The sequence below is a fragment of the Phoenix dactylifera genome, chromosome 2 (genome assembly GCF_051530095.1).
Source record: "Phoenix dactylifera cultivar Ajwa chromosome 2, Ajwa_hap1_PhDact_Kaust_v1.1, whole genome shotgun sequence".
In the NCBI taxonomy this organism is placed as follows: Eukaryota; Viridiplantae; Streptophyta; class Magnoliopsida; order Arecales; family Arecaceae; genus Phoenix; species Phoenix dactylifera.
The window spans coordinates 919282-939075 of NC_143191.1; the positions used below are offsets into that span (position 1 = coordinate 919282).

Genomic DNA, 19794 nt, shown 5'->3' on the forward strand with positions numbered 1-19794 from the left:
GATTGTATTAATGTAATACAATAATATTATATTATATGTTTATATTATAATAATATAACATTATAATAATATATTTTTATAATAGAATATAGTATAATCTAATATATTATCTTGTTATATTATTAATAGTATATTATAATATTATTATAATAAGAATATATTATATTATAATTATGTATTACTTCAATAATATAATATATTATACTATTATAATGTAATAATACAATATAATATATATATTATACTATTATAAGAGTGCCGCTTATCCATTAGAATTGCCTAGGTTAAATACATGGAAGCAGCATAGCTTAGATTAAAAACTAAAACCTCCTTTCACGAGGGGGAGGGATGCAATTACTTGCTTAACAGTTGTTCGTGTATGTTGTTTTTACTAATCCTTCTCACTCTCTTCGCGTGTAGACGCACAATAATGTACATGTATTGATGTAAATGTATTCTTCATAAAATTCAACGAACAAAAGTTATATAAAATATTATATAAGTTCAATAGTTTTCTGTGGCACTAGAGTGAAAATTTATGACCCGATCCATCAATCTGACCTATGAATGATTTACTTTAAGCAGATTTAGATTTGATATAAATGGATTTAGGTCATAAATGAATTAACCTGTCTATACTTATTTATTAAATAGGTTGGAATCGGATTTAAATCTTTGATTCGTTTAACCTATTTTGATCTATTTAATAATTGGACCACATCTTAACCCAACCCATTTAACCTATTTAAAATCTGTTTAATCTATTTTTGACTCATTTAACTCAACTCATTTGACTCATTTAACCTGTTTAAATCCATTTAATTCATTTAACCTGACTTGACTTGTTTAATAAATAGATTATATGAGCCGGATATAAAATTTAAATCTATTTAATAAACAGATTAGATTTAGATTGATGAATTTTTGACCCGATCTGTATCTAATCCAATAGCCATCCCTATATGGCACCAACTCTAATTATAATTTGTTGACAGCCATTGCCTCCTCCATGATGTCTCAAGCTGAAAAGCTTATACAAGCATTTTCTGGGAAATGTATTGGTTTCCAAAATTATTTAATGCATGGAGTAGGCTTTCAACAATCTATAACTGACTATTCTCTTCTAAAATCAAGTATTAACATCATTTTACCTTGGTGCATGCCTTGAAATAGTCACGAGCTATGAAGGTAGTTTCCTCTCCGAAAGGAACCTTTGACATGAAAAAGATAACAGAGCAGATTTATGTCACAAAAATACACACTAGAATTTCACGAAGAAACTAGAGCTTTAAGTGCCACGTACGCCACCTGTGTTCCTGGGGATGAAAATATGAAACTATACTAGATGTTGCCATCCTGCGTGCCTACTAATGTTTGATTGGACCACTTATCTCCATTGGCATTATAAGATTAAAAAAATAGCATAGATTGTCCAAAGCTTATCAAAGACTCCTAGCCAGCTCAACCAAGGAGCATATTTTTCAAACATTAACTAATCAGTCAAGACTTTTTGTCTTCGTGCTGGTCTTGGCACATGCTAATCCCATCAGCTAGTATTTTAATCTCAAGGCATGATACACTTTTTAGCTGCAAAAGTCCGAAAAATGGAGATCAACCATCACTTGGCTTTCCAAGAAACGCCATATTTGTGCTCATGAATCAAGAAAGAGTCATCATTTTCATGCAGTCCCTAGGGCATAGCTTAGGTTCATTAGGAATGGTAGTGGGTCAGGTATGGGTCTAGTCGGTCATTATCCATGCTAGCCTCAAGACGGAGTGGAACGAGGTGGATAAAGTTAGATGGAACACTGGATGGATTGAATTGGATTACACTACAAGGTTTTCTTTTCTTTTTTCTTTTTTTTTGCCAAGAAGACCTATAAAGGATTATATATACCAGGTCAGGTTTGAAGCCTGTTTTATCATTACTGGCAGATAAAATCTATCTCATTAGAGCCGGATCGGAATGAATATCTGATGGGATAAAGTAAATTACCACCCCAAGATTTGTTCATGGTAAAATGTCGGTAGCTGATCTACATACATTTAACGGGAATGATCGAATTTTTTTTTTTGGTACACTGGCGCCTCATTATACTCGAATGCGTATACGCCACGGTCAATTAGAATACAAAACATGTGCTAGGCCCTGCGGAATAAAGTCAGTGTCATCCCATGGAAAAGTTTTGAAGTGATGAGCTGCGAAAGAGGCAACCTGGTCTGCCGCACCATTCGCCTTCCGAAATACATGTGCAACCCAAAATGAGTCGAGACTCTCCAGCAGGTGGCATACACCCGAGAGAGAGAGAGAGAGAGAGAGAGAGAGAGAGAGAGAGAGAGATGGCACGCGCATAACACGTGCTTCTGGGGGGAGGGGCATTTCCGTAACTCGGAGGGGATGGTCGATCGGAAAGAACCGGAATAAATTGCGGTGTGGAGTCCGCAGTTGCTCTCGGTCCTGAAACACACCAAAAGGAAGTTAGCTCGGAAAGCCGGTGCAGGGGAACAAGAAAAAAAAGAGGTAGTGAACAGCAGAAGAAGAGGGCGCGTCCCCGAGAGCGACATCTGGGAGAGAAGAGACTTGAAAGCAAGAGATATATAGAGAGAGAACCGATTCGGAATCGGAATCCATTCACGAGGAAGCTCGATCTATAAAATAGGGAAAAAACAAAACAAAAGGTATCATTATTTTTTTCTTACTGATTTTTGTTCTCACAACCACCAGATTAGCCTTAAAATTTCCAACAATCTACGCTACAAAAGAAAACATAAATATTCTGATAATCCATCTCATTTTTATTACATTTGTCGTTTTATCAACATGTTTATTTATTCATTATTTATTTATCTATATCTGATAACTACATTGTGCGGATTTTTTAATTTTTCGATACTTATCTCGCGTCTAATTGTAGATTTGATATCCTGGAGTCCTCGTGCTCGATTTTTTTTTATTTTTTTAACTGAATATTTCACAGTGCTGTGGCTCTAAATTGCGAAGCCGTAGGCACGAATCATTTATGGGTTGAGGGGATATTGCCCATATGGAGCATCTCAAAGTTTCCACTTTTTTTCAGGGTAAGTGGTCGGAAACTTACAATCGGTCTCAGTAACTCTAGTTCTTTGTGGATTTTAGGTTTTATCATAAAATGAGATTATTCTGAGAAATTCTTTAAACTGCCCAAGGCTATGTTAATATATTTAGTTTCCAGGTTTCTTTGTCATTTTTTACATGCTTTTATGATTTATCTCTACAATTCGTTACATCATTATACATTTTGGATTCAGACAGCATGCTCTACTTGACTGATCAGGTTTTAGCAGTTCTTGGATCAGTTTTCTATATCTGCTTTATGTTTGCAAATGAGGCATCCTTTATTGCTAGGGATAACTTGACGAGATTCTTACCAGATCCATTAGAATAAAAGAAATATTTTAAAGACTTCTTATATATTGCCGGTCTCATAATAATTACTATTTGTTGGCTAACTATTAGGTGTTGAAATCATAATGAGATTGATTTTTACCTTTGTTTCAGAAAATTTTCGACAGGTCTTATCCCTGGGTTTTGTCATGGAGATTGACGCGTCTTTATTATGAGGATGGTAAATTCAAACCATGATCTAATTAAGGTTGCATCGAGGAGCTCAATTCCTTATAATTATGTTCACTAGGAGCTCAGACCCAATGTTTTTTGGTGGCTAGAAGCTGGCTCCAACAGTGCTGATAACAAGAACCCCAACCATGGTACTAGTGAGGAGCTCTAACCGGGCAATGATGGCATCCATGATTACAAGATGATCAGTAACTACAAGCTCCATATGACTGAGTGCGAGTGAGGAGACACCCGAGAATATTGGGGAATTTTTGAGATAAGGGAAATTTCAATTTGCAAGTATGTTAAAGAGGCATCTTTATGTGCAATTAATTCGAAATTGGAGGGGTGGGGTGGGGGGAGTTATGTCCAAAAACTCCAAAAATGAGATTTTTGAATTTTCAAAATTTTTTGTTTGTCAACTTTTATTCTAATATTGCCATTGTTTTTTTCTTTAGAATTGCATGTTCTCTAGACTTGTCATTTTCTATGACGATTTTCTAATCCCGGAGAGAAATTTGGTTGTCTTTATATAATGGAAATAGTCAGGGTCAAAACATAGTTACTAGAAGTGGGTGCAAGTGCGGGGCTGAGTTTTCAAAGGAGATTCCGAAGCGGATGTACCACCCTCAGTGGAAGATTCTTGCTATTATAGGTTGGAGTCCACCCTACTATGCAACTTCATCGGGTGGCCCATTCCACCAAGTTCCTTTCCACAACTTTGGCTACTCCCATTGCAAATCTCTAGCCCGCCCTAGTTGCTACAACTGAACTTTGTTGCACAAATGCATACATTATATGTATGTATGTATGTACATGTGCATATGTATGTACAACAGTGGAGGAGCCAGGTTCTCGTTGGAGGGTGGCAAAAATATGACTAATAATCTATAGTATTAACTGAGTATTTTGTTTAAGGCAAAATTTAAAGCTAATTCTTCTTGAATATTCTATTTAAATTGTATTTATTCTTGTTAGCATTGTGGAAAGTACAAATTATGGTAGAGCCCCTACAACTGTCATTCACTAATATACTCGCCCATCATCTAATCCATTGTTAAGGTAGGTTATTTTAAATTAAAAATAAACAATCTTAGTAACAAAAATGGATCAAACATATTCTACAACATAAAATTGTGTTTCTAAGATTCTCCCACTAAAATAGTGAAATGTAATAAATCACAAGAAAAAAGAAAAATACATAAAAACAATGCATACCTTTTACATGGGCTATTAGGATAATTACCAAATTTTCTATTAGTTTATCCTTCTTATTTTTTGCTAAATCTTTAAAGATTCCCTCTCTTCTTCATCTTCCTCTTCTGCCACATCCTTCTCCTTCTCCTCCTCCTCCTCATCATCATTATCATCATCATCTCTTCTTCAATTTCTTAGACTTAAAACTGAATTGGAATCACGTTAAGTAACTGGGAAAGAAAGTGCACACTAAATGTATTTCGTTAAAGAAGTGGGCACTCAGAACTTGGAAGAAGGAAAGTTGGGAAGAGATCATGAGGTAGGAAGTTGAAATGGGGCTTGTTTTCTTAATTAGTGAACAAAATTTTTCAATTAATAACAATTGTTCAAATGACCATCAATGGTTCTAGTTGATTGGATAGATTCCATTATTAAATATCAATAACAAATTTCCCTGATTATAGGAGACAAATAAGGAGCCGCTTGGGATCATTTTTGGTGAAAATCCAGAGAAATCCCCTAACAATAAATTCCATGATTTTAGGATGGCAACCTTGTCAAGGATTCATAAAACTTAAACCATATCTAGATAGAACCTAAAAAAAATCCCGGGGGCATTTCCCTCCTTGCCCCTGGCTTCGCTAGAATGTGTGTGTGTGTGTGGGGCGACATAAGATGAGTGTGCTATGGCATTTCTGTCAGTATGGTTACACTAGCACGTGGCTTAGAAAATTTGGATCCACTTGAGAAATGCATAGTTGTGGATAGGCATCATATTCAGGAAATTAGAGATGCATGTAAACAAAGGTATTTGGGAAGCACAGACTTCATAGCATCTGGGAAATGCAAAGAACGTGCCTGGAAACATGTTGATGCCAACAACTATATGCACTTTAGGCATGCAAACAGAGTACATGTTATATATTTTGTTATGTCTAAATATATATGGTCATATAAAGTTGCTGGGGATGGCAATTGGTCGGGTTTGGGTTGGGTCGGCCAATACCCATGCCCGCCTTGCAATTAAAAACCATGTACCCAGATCCATCTTGGGTTGGGTAAAGTAGATGGGGCGTGTTGTGGCGAGTTGGGTCAGGTAGACAAGACGGATCAGGTTGGGTCTGATAATTATAGCTTATGGTTATAATTAATGAGTTTTACTATATAAACGGGAGAAGCTTGTAGTTATTCTCTTATGACTCAATTTTTGATTCAGATAGAGAGAATCCTAGTATACATTAATAACTACAATATATTCTAATAAGAAACATTTCATACATAAGTCAAATTAACTTTTTGAGTATATATTCTAATAATTGACTGTTGCGATTATCATAGAGTATATATGTTTTCTAAGTTTCAACCATGATCTGCCGAACCGACCGGAATCGATCGGTTCAGGCTGTACCGAACCGATGCCGACAGCTACTGGTATGGTTTGGCTGTGAAAACTGGTACCGAACCGAAATCGGTGCGACCGACATCGGTAGAAGCGGGGAAGAAGAGGAAAAAAGAAAAGAAGAAGAGGAAGAAGAAAAGAAAGAGGAATAGAAGAAGAAGAGAAGGCAAGTACCGGGAGAGGGAGGATCTCTCTTCCTTGCTCGTGGGCGGGACCTCTCTTCCTTCTTTGCTCGCGGGAGAACGGGCGGAAACCGGAAAAGAGAGAAGAAGAGAGGAGGAGAGAGAGGGGAAGGAGGATTCGGGAAGAAGGAACCGCGAGCCCGCTTGCGTTCCACATGCAAGGAACCGCGCCCGCATGCGGTTCCCGCACTGGCTGCGATTCCCCGCGTGGGCTCGCCGCGCGGTCCAGCGAGCCCAACCCGCGTGGGCTTTTAATGCCGCTTAATGCCACTCTGTGGTAACGCGGAAGCGCGCGCCCGCGCGTCGGACGCATTTTTTTCTTCTTTCTATCTCAATCGGTTTGGTACCGGTTCCAATCGGGACCGAACCGGTACCGTACCGGGGTTAGTCTTCACCAGTATATCGGTACTATCGGTACTGCAGATCCTGGTTTCAACAATAATAAATTTCTAAGGGAGGGGCGATTGAGGCAAACGGGGCTGTGACGACTATTATCTATCGATTGAATCGAAGGGGGTGGATTAAGGTTATATTATATCAGGTCAGGTTTGCGGTGGGGCATGCCATTTTATGTACCCGACCTAGACCCGCTTGAGATATTACATCTAAAACCTTTACCTGCCCCTGAGCTTTCCCTATTGGGGTTGGATAAAACCTGCCCCATTCGGGTTGGGTCGAGTTGGGTACTTGATGGATTAGCTAAAATTGCCATCCTTAAAAGTTGCAAATATGTGTGCATAAATATGTTAGGGTGTACATGCATGTATGAAAATATTTAGGCCTCAAGGACTCTAACAAAGTGAGCATTCCATTTAAAGTAACAAGTGCTCTATTGATGTAAAATCAAGTTTTCACAATATATGCAATAAAATATAAGATCCATCCACATCCTTAAAAAGGGAATATGGATAATGTTATCATACCTTTAATTCTCTGTTGGCTTCTGAGAAAATGAACAAAAAGAAAAGCGATTCAACGGAGAAAGAAAAAGAATTTTGAGGTTTTTCTTATGTTTGGTTGACTGGGTAGAAATGGAAAGTAAGTTGTATGGAATCGAGTTATCTGTATCCACTTGCCTCGGTTGTCATTCTTTCTCAAAATTACTTCCTATTTGACAAGAAAACAATTGGCTTAAGTGAGCGAAACTTCTGGCTTGTCTTTTTTCTAACTTTCTTTTCTTTCACTTTCTTAGCAACCACATAGACATAAAGATTTCCTAGTTCCATACTAAAATTTGGATGGTTCTATTGTAACTTTCTCTTTTAAAATTCGTGCTTACAACTTTGTTAACAGGTATAGTCTGTCATATACATGGAGACATGCATATTGATGTTAGACATGGTAGAGTAGAGTTGCATCTGATCATGCTATAGGCTCAACTTGTAAGCATGATATTATGTTACATTAAACATGTTTTATGTAGTGTTGTACCACTGCATGTGCAAGCGCAAAAGTAAATGGTGACATGAGGTGACTGCAGCACAATTTTGACCTTTTTTAGTTTTTTATGCAAATGACACTCTGCAAGCCAGATGCCATTTTTTCCTTTATATGTGACTCTTAACTCTCAGATTTTGGTGCTGAGAAAAGAATTATATTGTTGCAGGGCCTTCATATCATCGGTTTTTAATATTTACGATCTGGATATGTGGTTTACACGATGTAGTGCCACAGAAAACAACTCTTCAACCCAAGTCTCATGTTCCTGTCAAATTTATGCTGTCTGATCCACCTATTGGACTCTTTGATCCCATAGAAATTTCACCTGCTGTGCTTCCACCTAACCCATATCCTGTTGAACCACCATCACCAATGTACCCTTCATTTCCAGACACATATCAACCAGTCTTGACTGGGAGATGCCCTATGAATTTTTCTTCTATTTCAAATATTTTGGACAGGACGGCATCTGATTGTGCTGAACCTTTGGCTGCACTCATTGGAAATGCAATTTGCTGTCCCCAGGTTAATAGTTTAATGCACATTTTTCTGGGTGCCTACAACAATGTATCCAATGCATTAGTTCTTCATCCAGCTGCTGCAGATGATTGTTTTTCAGATATTACAAGTATTTTAGCCAGCAGAGGGGCAAACAGCACTATCCCTACCCTGTGCTCCGTGAAGTCTTCAAATCTCACTGGTGGTTCCTGTCCTGTGATAGATGCTAAATCCTTTGAGAAAGAAGTAAACACAAGCAAATTACTAGATGCATGCAGCACTATTGACCCACTTAAGGAGTGCTGTAGGCCGAGTTGTCAGCCTGCAATCATGGAAGCTGCACTTCACATATCATCAGGAGGAGCCAGTGTTGTGGACAGTTCTAATATTTCTGGGGCTGTTGTTGGGGTTGATGTTGTAAATGACTGTAAGACAGTAGTTTATGCATGGCTTTCCAGGAAGCTTTTGCCCGAGGCTGCTAACAGTGCATTTCGGATGTTATCTAGCTGTAAAGTTAACAAAGGTAAGTTACCTAATTTATTTGTAAGGAGTCAATATGTTATGCTCATTGCTGATGATAGTAACTTTTTGGTCATCAATACATATATTTGTTCTTTTACATAAGATATCAATACATAATCTAGACACTTTTTTTTATAGAATATAATGTTTTGGAATGTTGCAGAGAGAGACGACAGTGCAAAAAATGACAACATTAAGAAAAGCTTGTGAAATTGAGAAAACCACTGGTATTTGCATGCACAGAGATGCACATTTATCCGTCACATTGCAATGATGCTGTAATTGTTTTATCTTCTGTAGGACTCTCACTGAAACTCGTAAAGCCCATAGTCTGCTATTCCTTCATTGCCACAATATAATGCTTAGCTACCGAAATCTAGACACTTTTTTTTATAGAATATAATGTTTTGGAATGTTGCAGAGAGAGACGACAGTGCAAAAAATGACAACATTAAGAAAAGCTTGTGAAATTGAGAAAACCACTGGTATTTGCATGCACAGAGATGCACATTTATCCGTCACATTGCAATGATGCTGTAATTGTTTTATCTTCTGTAGGACTCTCACTGAAACTCGTAAAGCCCATAGTCTGCTATTCCTTCATTGCCACAATATAATGCTTAGCTACCGACTTTGGCTCTGTTCTATATGACGTACTGGGGACTACGTGTTAAGGTCTCTTGAGCATAAGGTGAAAGATTGCAGATCAAGAGTTGGGTCTAACATTTGGGACAGTTATGGAGGCATTTAGAGGGCTGGCAATCAAATGATTTTTGAATAATTAGGATAACATGGAGAAGGTAGGTAACTATTTGGTTTGAGCTAAAGTTTAATTTTATTCGAAGAAGAAGCTGTGCCTTGGGGCTATTAGTGTGTCATCTGTTACATTAAATATATCGAAAGGGCTGGTTTTTGCCTTTCTCATAATCTCAACCAAACAATGGTCAAGAACATCGGGCAGAAAATAAGACCGAGTTCCAACTTGTCTCCTCCTTTCATTCTTTCCCTTGGTTCCCTCATCGGAGTTGATGAATGATACCTGCAGACCTTTTTCTTGCTGGGGATCAGGAACTCATGTGCTTGAAATTAAGATGCTATGGGCCATGCAAGTCAGCAAGCTTTAATTCCTACAGATCTGTTTGTCTTGTGGCTCATTTGTAACTTAATAATGGCTCATAGTTTGCTTTTTTATTTTCCCCTTTTTAAAGTCTGGCTTTGTCTTGTGCATTGACATGAAACTGATGCAAAAGGTTTAATTCTACAAAGTCATTTTCATTTGTTCAGTCTTACTGGAATGTTATAAGTTATGAAATTTACATCCACAATGTTGCGTGGAACTCTTATTCTGTTCAGACTCAACTTGAAACCCATTATGCTCGAACTGCAACAACATAGTTGAAAAAGATAGGGCATACTCAAACACATCAGTCATTTGTACTAATGCTTTGATAAAAAATAGTCAAGACAGAAAACAGAAAGATAAGTTAGAAACAGAACTAGATTGCAGTATTCTCATAGTGGGATTGAGGTGCCCAGAAGTAAATAATATGTTATTATAAGTATTGAATTGCCAAATGTTTAGGGTGTATATGTTGTTCAGGGCATTTTCCCAATTGACAAAGTAAATCTTATTACATATGCAAGTGGAGGAGATGGTTTTGTGGTATATGATAAAACTAATTTCCCTTGAAAAATCTTTTAAAATTTGAACTAATAGCAATGGAAGTGGTTATCGTGGTGAATCAAAAATATATAAAATCCCATATGTCCTTTCCAATTAGGAGAGTTATGCACGCCTACCAATGCTGAAACAATTGTAGAGTTGCTGACCAAATTTCATCTACTTGTCGTCAGCAAAATAGGTGCATCTTAAATCTACAAACAAATACATAGTTCTTAACTTATTTGAAATGAGAATTGATTTTAAATTTAGAAGTTGGTTATGCTAAATAGGATATAAAGCCACAAACTTATTCTAAGTGACGAATAGGGTAATTATGCTGTAAAAACTGTGGAAGTAATATGGAAACAAAATAGCCTGACTAAATCTGTCATAAGATTTCTGATTTATATTCGGCTTCTTTAGAGCTTTCCGAGAACAAGTATTTTAGATTTATTGCAATGACTTAAGCATTTTCCTAGTCTTATCAATGAAATAGAGTTGTAGTCATTTTGCTCATTTCTTACTCTTGAAATGACTCAAAACCACCAAGAAAATTGCTGTAAAATTCAGTAAAAAGTTACAAGAGAAATAACAAAAATTTATGCTACATCTAATGAACTGGTTAGAGACTTTAATTTAAAAATAGCAATAATTGTAGGACTAAGATTTTGATTCCTTTTAACTTATAATCAGAAAAGTAACAGAAATAAATCTCTAAAATATTGAAATACTTAAACTGAGACCTAATCTAAACCAAAATTGCATTAGAATCTTTTGCTGCGTGCATCTTTTTTTTTTTAAGATCCCTTGGATGTTGAATGAATTCCTTATCCATCATGGAGCCTCCAATATTTAAGACAGAGATCAGAAAATAATTTTCTCATGATAGACTGTCAAATGGTGGTTCTGGTGTGTAATGATTAATAATCACATGCCATTCCATTCCCCTTTTGATGGGGTATAGTGATGGATCTGAAAACTGGCTAGGAATAGACTGTCATAGTGTCCTGATCATTACCTTGGTATACTTGAATCTTTTGGTCACTCTTCTGAAGGACTAATTGACAGCTAGACTTGGTACTTGTTGCTTCAGTTGTGGATCATCAATAGGCTGATGTTGCTGATCTTTGATCATGAGCAGCAAGTGATCTTTTATCTTTCAGTATTCTCTGTTAGATCTTTCCTGGTTGCACCTCCATTAGATCTTTGATGTAGAAGAATGGATTGCTCTATCTTCATTTAACAATTTTACCATGATGAACATTCGATTTTTGGATCCTCTCATTTGTTGAGGTTCCATTCTTGTCATTTACATTTTTGTGCTAGCATCTTGGTCCTCATTCTCAACGTCATAAAGATGTCCTAAAGCATGCTCTTTATATGATTATACAGCATTTTGACTCTTGTTGCTGAATCCGCTACTTCTACTATCGAAATGATGCGGAAATGCCTTTTTTGCCCCTTGTTCTGGTGGTTGATTAGCGATAGACTATACAGCAGAATTTTGAGGGAAAGAAGGGACATAGCAGGGACCATCTTATTCTTTTTTAGTGTAGCTTACTTCAATATGAGGTTGCTGGTTCCTTTTTTCTGATAATCTTTATGATGTTTTAGAAAAAAATGATGTTATGACTCATCTGCTCAGAAATGTGATTTAGCATGTTGTGTGCTTTAAGTGGCACAAATACTTGAGTGTGTAGTTCACAAATTACTACTTATTTTTGTCTGTTCTCTTGTAGTTTGCCCGTTGAAATTCAAAGAGCCTTCAGATGTAATTAATGCATGCCGCGATTTAGCTTCTCCGAATCCTTCCTGCTGTAATACATTAAATGCTTATATTGCAACATTACAAAAGCAAATGCTAATAACAAATAGGCAAGCCATCAACTGTGCTACTTGGTTTGGGTCCATGCTACAGAAAGGTGGCGTTACAACAGACATATATGAGCTTTGCAGTGTCGACTTGAAAGATTTTAGTCTTCAGGGTAGATTTACTATACTTTTTCTATTCCAAAAACTTACTTAACACTTCATTTTATTTGATTCCAAGTTCACACAGAACTTCATTTCCTTTAATATTGCAAAAGGGCTAATAATGTTTCTTTCCTCTGGATCTGTTTCTGCAACTGGGACAGCATATGGGCAACAAGGTTTGTTAAACTTCAATCTTGTTTATTAAATCAATCTGCTAGTAGCCGATCTACATATTTTCTTGATGCAAACATCTTACTATCAATGCAGGCTGTCTGCTTCGGAGCTTGCCAACAGATATTATATTTGACAACGCAACAGGTTTTAGTTTTACATGTGATTTGAGTGACAATATTGCTGCACCATGGCCTTCATCATCTTCTCTTCAGTCCTTGTCCCTTTGTGCCCCAGGTGAGCGAAGTTGTAGGGGCAAAGCTTGCTAATTTAAGGTCATAATATCTCCTGGCTTCCCTGGAATTATAGCATGAAAATGCTTGTTGGACTCCATAATCACATTTTCCTAGGATGCAACTCTTTTCCATTGGCCAGGGTTTCATAAGTCCTACTTGTTAGGCTGGTACTTGTCAGGCCCTGCTAATTATTAATAGATTGAGTATGTTCGCATGTGATCGTTGTCTTCAGTTAGCATTACTGTAAAAAAACATTATATTTGACAGTTGTTGACGAACCATATAAATCTACTCTAGACAAAATTTTATCTTTGCATTTGATATATATATATATATATATATATATATATCTATATATATAGATAACATGGTCATTTTCATGTTGCAGAAATGTCATTGCCTGCATTGCCAATACCTGCTTCTGGAAGCTTTGGTATGTCTTCTTTTGGCTGTAGTTATTACTGTTCCCTGTTTTAGCATGTTGACATTAATTTTCTCCTCAAGTCAATGTCTACCTCTTTAGGGTATCTTGAGTCTCTGTTAAATTTTTGTAATCATATTGCATTTCGACTTGACAGAGAGCTCTAGGTAGTAGCTCACATTGTGTGTTAGTTGGTAAGGCTTGGCAGTTCACTGCAATGTTGCAATATTTATAATAAAATGTTAAACTTGCTTTGTCCTTCTGTTATCCAATATAATAACATTTGTTACCCATGTATGATACATGATTTTTCGACTTGAGACTTCTGCATTAGGCTAGCTTGCTGAATATATTGTGACCTCCTGCAACCTTTATATGATCCATATGGGATCCCAGCCTTTTGGATTACAGTATGATTCATCAAGCTTAAGAGATTGTTATGGGTTGTCTAACCTGTTTGTTACCTACAATAAGATAATGGTAGCACTCATGAGGTACGTATGGTTGATTTGCTCGGGATTCCAAGTTAAGATGAGTCAATGATGGGAAGGAAAAAGAGAATAGAGGGAGATCTCCTTTTTGGTTGGCGGAGATGGATAGGCCTCGAGATCAGAAGAGGTTAGCCCGTAACAGTGGCTTTAGCTGAACAATTCATTGGTTTTAGAGCCCTACTACCTTTCGTTAGAGATTAGCGAAAGGGCTCCTCCCTACTGATGAACAGATGTCCACCCAGCGAGGAGCAGATTTGGATGTGGTAATAAGTAAGCTGCACCCTTATGTCTAGGTCATGGAAGCACCTAGGATTTTGGTGCCGGAGAGGGATCTGCAGGAGTGAAAGATTCTGCAAAGGTTCTGACATGGTCGGGGGAAGTAATTGGAAGCTTTCATTTGGTAAGTTTAGTTCTTTACGAATATTGCTGAATACTTGAGCAAGATGGTTATGGACAAGAAAGAGGCATGCCATGAACCTTGGGAGGCTGGTAGGCTGTCAAGAAGATCCCTTCCAGGTACTCATGCTACTGGCAAGCAATCCTCCAATATTTTCTTATACCTGGAAAGGTGGAGATTAAGAATTGAAGTTTAATATGATGACCTTTTTGTTTCATCGCTGAAGCACTGATGGCAAGTCAAAGAGCTAAGTTGTTTGCCACCAAGGTGGTAGCCTGGTGATAAGGGGGCGATAATTCCACTCAAGTTGCCCGGGTTCGAAACGCGCGGGCGTTGATTAAATTAGGGGACCGGATGCCCCACGCCCGGGTAGCTCGCTGGCGGATATGCTTTCCTTCCATCTGTACCAAGGTGGCGCTGGGGTGATGTACCCATACGTGAGGCGGTGAGCCCAGTGGGGTGAGCCCACGGGTCGGGGAAGGCATGCGAAAACCTGCGACCTGTATTAAACATTTCCTGGTGGAAGGGGGGCCCAATAGGGGCTGCTACGCGGATGGGCTGGTCCCTCCCCCTCCCCTCCTATTATTTACCAAAGAAAAAAGAAGAGCTAAGTTGAAGCTATTTTCTGATACTCAAATAAGAATATTGTCACCGTTCCACTAAAGTAAAGCTTCTAGGGCTGTCACTGGGTTGCACCTGGCGGAGCAAATCTGAAATGTTTTATGAGCTTAGCCTTTAATATGGCCCATGATATGACCTGAAACGATTGGGCCCCTGTGCCAGCCCATCGACAGCCCTATAGATCACTGATTAAACAACAGTTTGAAGGTAAGTTTGAGTAATGCATATTGAACATAAAAGTTACCAAGTCTGTGTATCCAGTCATTTGGTTATAAAATTAACAAACATAAACATAGTTCTAGTGAAGTTAACTACTTGATATCTGAAAAACAATTAATTTGAAGACTGATTATCATTTTTTCTTGAGTACTAGTAGTTTCAAATTTCTGGGGTTCCGTTGGAGCCTGTTACCTGACATTTATGTTCATTTCAGGCACTCATGTCAATGGAGCAAGAATTCTTACATCCTTCATCATCTATTTTATTTCCTGCATGTGTTTATGAAGTATGGTCACCGATGTTAAAGATCTGGCGATGGAATGGAATTGCAGAGGATGAGAGATCCTTCACTCACCTGGTCCATGCATCAATTGAGCTGATATATTTTCATGTACGGCAGTTGTTTTTGGGCCAATGCTTTTTCTTGATTTTGGACAGAGAGGAGTGGTTTATTTTTGAGTCAGGGATTGAGCCTGGATATGGCACGAGACCCCCCACTGGATATCACCAGAATGCTGGATGTCACCTGAACACGGCAGGAATGATGAAATGATGCAATCACCCATCTGTCTGACCATTTCTCACTGTATATCGAAGTTGGTGATATGGGTTTTTTTCTTCCTTTGAGGTCATCTCCATTATCCCAAGTTACAGAATGCATCATTGAAAGCTAGAAGGCTATTGAAAGGTCAGTTCTTAAGCTTCAGGTTGTTCGAAATCGCTAGATGCCATTCACCATCCTTCTTGTCATGTTTTTTTAAGCAGTGCTGGCCTTGCAGAATTTATATGCAGTAGTGACCAAACAACTTGCCGCCTCTACTTTTTTCGGCCTGTCTTATTGTGGGCGGTGCTTGGTGAAAACATTACTCTCTGGCGTGTATATAAAGATTAGTGAGCCTACAAATTAATCCTATTAGTGCCATTTTTTTATGAAAGCCTTAGTGGATATTCAGTTTCAACATAAAGGGTCTCAAGCTGGGGTGGTTGATTGACTGGTTGTTTGTCTGCTGGCAATTTGTTCATTAATTTTCAACTTGTAGCTGGAAAAGTAGGTGTTAGAAAAAGAAAATGTCAAGTGAATAGGATTATATAACTCGGGTATAAATGACATTTTAGTTTAACTTAGAAACAGAGTTTGTTATGTTAATTTCTGTAATGTAACAAAATTCATCTTAACTTGGGGGGATAAAAAAATTCTGGTGGCATTAGCATCCAAAATAACAAGCTCAAACATGAACTTCCCGTTTGTTTTATTTCTGAAACAATAGATTTCTGTCTTTCCAAGTAGTTGCTGGTTAGCTTGTGGTCAAAACTTTTGTAGATTTCATTTGCTTCATTTCTGGAATCGACAATCTTACTGCCTATAAAAATGAGGAGGAGCAGCAGCAGCAACACTTTAGCATCAGCCATCCCAAACTGCAAAATAGCTATGTATGCCCCATTAGCTCTGGCTTTATATTTCTGTAATACGAGACTGAACTGAGATCGAGAGTGCATTGTTACAACAACTTGTTTAAATATTTATTGCATACTTGAATCACTGTGGCTTTTTGGTGCATTTGAGTAGATAAATCAGCAGATGAATGAAACAGAGATTGGGGACAAAAAAATTTCTGTCACAGAATTTGCATGGTCGACTCCAAAACAAGCATAGAATAAAAGATGGGGAGGGCTAGCACCTTTTAACAGCTAGTCATACGAACAAGCTCAAATGATAAAGCGAGTTTTATTGGCTAAACAAGTGGTATCAGATCTGTTGTTCTGCTAATCTATTATTTTATTGCTGACAATTATTCAAAGATTCAGTTTGGTTAGGCACAAAGCAGAGCAGACTGTATCTATATGGTGTCTCTGTACTCAACTGAGGTTGCTGCTACAATTAAATGACTTACCTACATCATAAACTATTTGTCCAAATGCTAAAGATCAAATTGCTCAAGCTAAGTACATCACTCCAGCAACTAATTCTCTTTGGTGCGGAACCATCAACATTCTACCCAATGTCCATCCCTTTCATTTATAAGTTTCAAAGATTGAAAGTTTCTCCAACTTACAAATTTCTAAGATGCCACCATCTTCTTTGAGGAGATTCTTCCACAAGTTTGTCCACGGAGAAAGTGGAAGGTCCGTTGTGCTGCTCCGCTGATTGCCTATGCAAGAGAGGCGAGGTCTCCGGTGATGACTGATCAGGTGTTGAGAATGGCGATGGCGATGGTGAAGGAGAGAATGGATACTTGAGATTGCCTGGTCCGACACTGATGGGTAGAGGAGATGGTGGTGTTGGAGGAGATGAGGAAGGTGAGTAGGCTAAATCAGGCCTCATTTGGAGGATAGGAGGAAGTTGGAGAGTTTTCAGCTAGGATATTTTCTCTAGGACTTGAGGTCGTGAAGGGACTTTCCTCTCTCTTGGTTGAGTTTTTTCCTGCTATGAGCGAATGGTTTTGCTTCCTTCTGTGGCTTGTTTCTTCTTCTTAAAAATCACTCGCCAGTTATGGGTTTTAGGTTCGGCTAACGGTCAGTCCAAACGGTCGGTACCGAGCAGTGGCTCGTGCGCGCCAACTACCTTTCAAATCATGAAGGAACTCCTTAATCTTTCACACGTGGGAAGGACGCCAGAACGGCAAAAGAAGAAAAAATATAGTTAATAAAAAAATAAAGAAATACCTTAATTTGGTTAGAATTTTCGAAAGAGAGAGATAAAAAATTGGCTTATTCATAGAAAAAAGATTCTATATTTTATAAAAAAAAACCTATGTGGATATAATAAAGTCCAATTCCTATAAGTTTTTTAGTAAAATTGGATAAGATCTTTTCTTTATTAAGAGCATATAATATATATTTTATATAATTTTTTTAAAAAAGTAAATACTCAACTAAATATAAGCTATTTTCCATTGTCAATCAAATTTTAAAAAACCTACTTTCTCAGGTAGGAAAAACATTTCAGCAAAAAAAATTCTTCCCACAAACCAAATAAGTTCTTAATGATGGTACTATAATGTACCACTTGTAGTAGTATACCATTCGTTTAAACTACTGGTTATTTGGGAAAGCTTGGTCTCTAAGTTCCACTTAATATAACAAACAACAACGAAGTCTAAAGCCCAAATATTGAGTGTTGATGGTGGATGTAGTCATAATCGCGAGAGCCATCATTAATTCATAGACATGAAATCAATCAAAGAAATATGGTGTGCGATTTCCAACTTCCAATACTCGGCTTCCAGTCAATCTATTCTAACATCACGCTTATTTTACCCACGTTTTCCTCAAAAATATAAATAGGAGGTCTCCAACTTAGAGCCGGAGGTGCTTTCATAGCTTTAGTTGAACTAATGAAAGCCGACCTACTATGTTCACTTAGGGAGGGATAGGGAAAGTTCTCAGCAATTTTGGCTGCAAAATGCTCATTGATTACCCAAATAGAGGCTTGCAGACAAAGAATTACTACAGTGAGTTATGGAATGTTGACATTGTTTAGATTTTTTTTTTTTTTGTTTTTTTGTGCTAGAACAGAAGTATCATACGTAACGTGTATGGATGCAGCTAAGAAAATCAAAAGACAGTACATCGTGGAGGGTACTGGGCATCTCCACCTCCTCCTCTCATAGGAGTTTTCTGGTATGGTTGGCAACAAAGAAAGTCACCTAATCTGCAGCCTCATTCGCCTCTCTGAACATACTTCTTCTGAATGACCATCCCATCACACACCATGTTTAGGTCTGTTTAGCTGCAAGAAAGAATGCCTTGGAAAAACCTGTTTCTGTTTATTTGTTTCTTGGGAAAAACTTGGAAATCACAAAAAAAAAAAAAAAATCTTGTTGCTCTGAAACTAGTGGGCTTAAAAAGCCCAACAAAGGCTTAGAAAGGACCAAACTAGTGGCCACTGGCCAACTAATGGGCTGGTGAAGTTTCGAATACTGCAACTAGACCAGGGAGCTCAAATGCCTCCCACAAAGCTCCATTAAAAAAAAAGAAGAAAAAGGCTGATACGGTGGAGCCCCAAGCCGAACTGATGCAAGTTCTGCTGTCAACTAAATGTTTTGTTGTTGTTGTTTGCGAGGGTGTGCTATCAATTATAGTTTAAAGGCACCAGAAATCCAACTACGAATGCGAAAGCAAAAATCAAAGCAACAAACAGCTTCACAAACACTGAGAGAGAAACAAAAAGAAAAAACACGGAAGCCCGGAACAAGAAAGAAATATATCCTTCTGGGGCTGCAACTGAATCCAGGAAGGACGATCTCCGTGAAGTTCTACTAGTTATCATGTTGTTTGTGTGCCTAAAAGATTAACGAAAAAGATGCTGCTTGTTTTACGGGGGTGTGCTTCTGAAGTTCTTGCTCTCTTTTGAGGGTTATAAGATAGACATGTTTAACATCAATTTTATTTATTTATTTTTAATATTTTTAAATTATTTTTAGAAAATAAAAGTAAGAAATTTTTGATCTGGATATTTTTAGAAACAAAAAAATTATGTTTCTACCACCGCTACCAACTCTGCCACCACTAGTAGCAATGCTGTTGCTGCCACCACCATTATCACCATTGTCGATGCTATTGCCATGCCACCTGCTGCCATCATTTCCATCTTCAGCATATTATTACCGTCTCCACCACCACTATCATTACTGCTAATGTCACTCCCATTGGCATTTCTACACCAATATTGTTGCTAATATTACTATCTTCATAATATCATTGGTATCCCTTCCATCACTACCTTTAAAGTGTATACTTTCACTGCCACTACCATCACCTCTCCTTC

The 19794-nt window shown here is 37.7% G+C and overlaps 1 protein-coding gene and 1 long non-coding RNA gene across 5 annotated transcripts; one reads left to right on the forward strand and one right to left on the reverse strand.

Annotated features, from left to right (window-relative positions):
• The first annotated feature begins 2422 nt into the window (after positions 1 to 2422).
• LOC103706033 (putative GPI-anchored protein At1g61900) lies at positions 2423 to 15961 on the forward strand. 4 transcript variants are annotated; one of them, XM_039114422.3, is made up of 10 exons: positions 2423 to 2679; positions 2979 to 3078; positions 3539 to 3605; positions 3706 to 3895; positions 7980 to 8834; positions 12236 to 12481; positions 12632 to 12646; positions 12738 to 12878; positions 13266 to 13310; positions 15241 to 15961. In XM_039114422.3, exons 5-10 carry the CDS (start codon positions 8090 to 8092, stop codon positions 15309 to 15311), a joined length of 1263 nt encoding a protein of 420 aa, XP_038970350.1. In that variant the 5' UTR covers positions 2423 to 2679; positions 2979 to 3078; positions 3539 to 3605; positions 3706 to 3895; positions 7980 to 8089; the 3' UTR covers positions 15312 to 15961. The 4 variants fall into 4 exon arrangements, with proteins under 4 accessions (XP_038970350.1, XP_038970343.1, XP_008788193.1 ...); XM_039114415.3 differs by having other exon boundaries at positions 3539 to 3895; XM_039114427.2 differs by lacking the exon at positions 2423 to 2679 and having other exon boundaries at positions 3553 to 3605.
• Positions 15962 to 16203: 242 nt separating this feature from the next.
• LOC113462655 (uncharacterized) lies at positions 16204 to 17737 on the reverse strand. Its single transcript, XR_003385467.4, has 2 exons — positions 17081 to 17737; positions 16204 to 16442 (listed from the first exon to the last, which is right to left on the reverse strand). It is a non-coding gene; the product is annotated as an uncharacterized LOC113462655 (long non-coding RNA).
• Positions 17738 to 19794: the final 2057 nt, after the last annotated feature.

What these genes read in the sequence shown, in the direction of transcription:
- LOC103706033 (XM_008789971.5), top strand. Translation starts at nt 3,045, where the DNA reads ATGGAGCATCTCAAAGTTTCCACTTTTTTTCAGG. An exon ending in AGTTTCCACTTTTTTTCAGG is followed by an intron (nt 3,079 to 7,979) that starts GTAAGTGGTCGG and finishes ATATTGTTGCAG; the next exon opens with GGCCTTCATATCATCGGTTT. An exon ending in CTTGTCCCTTTGTGCCCCAG is followed by an intron (nt 12,879 to 13,265) that starts GTGAGCGAAGTT and finishes TTCATGTTGCAG; the next exon opens with AAATGTCATTGCCTGCATTG.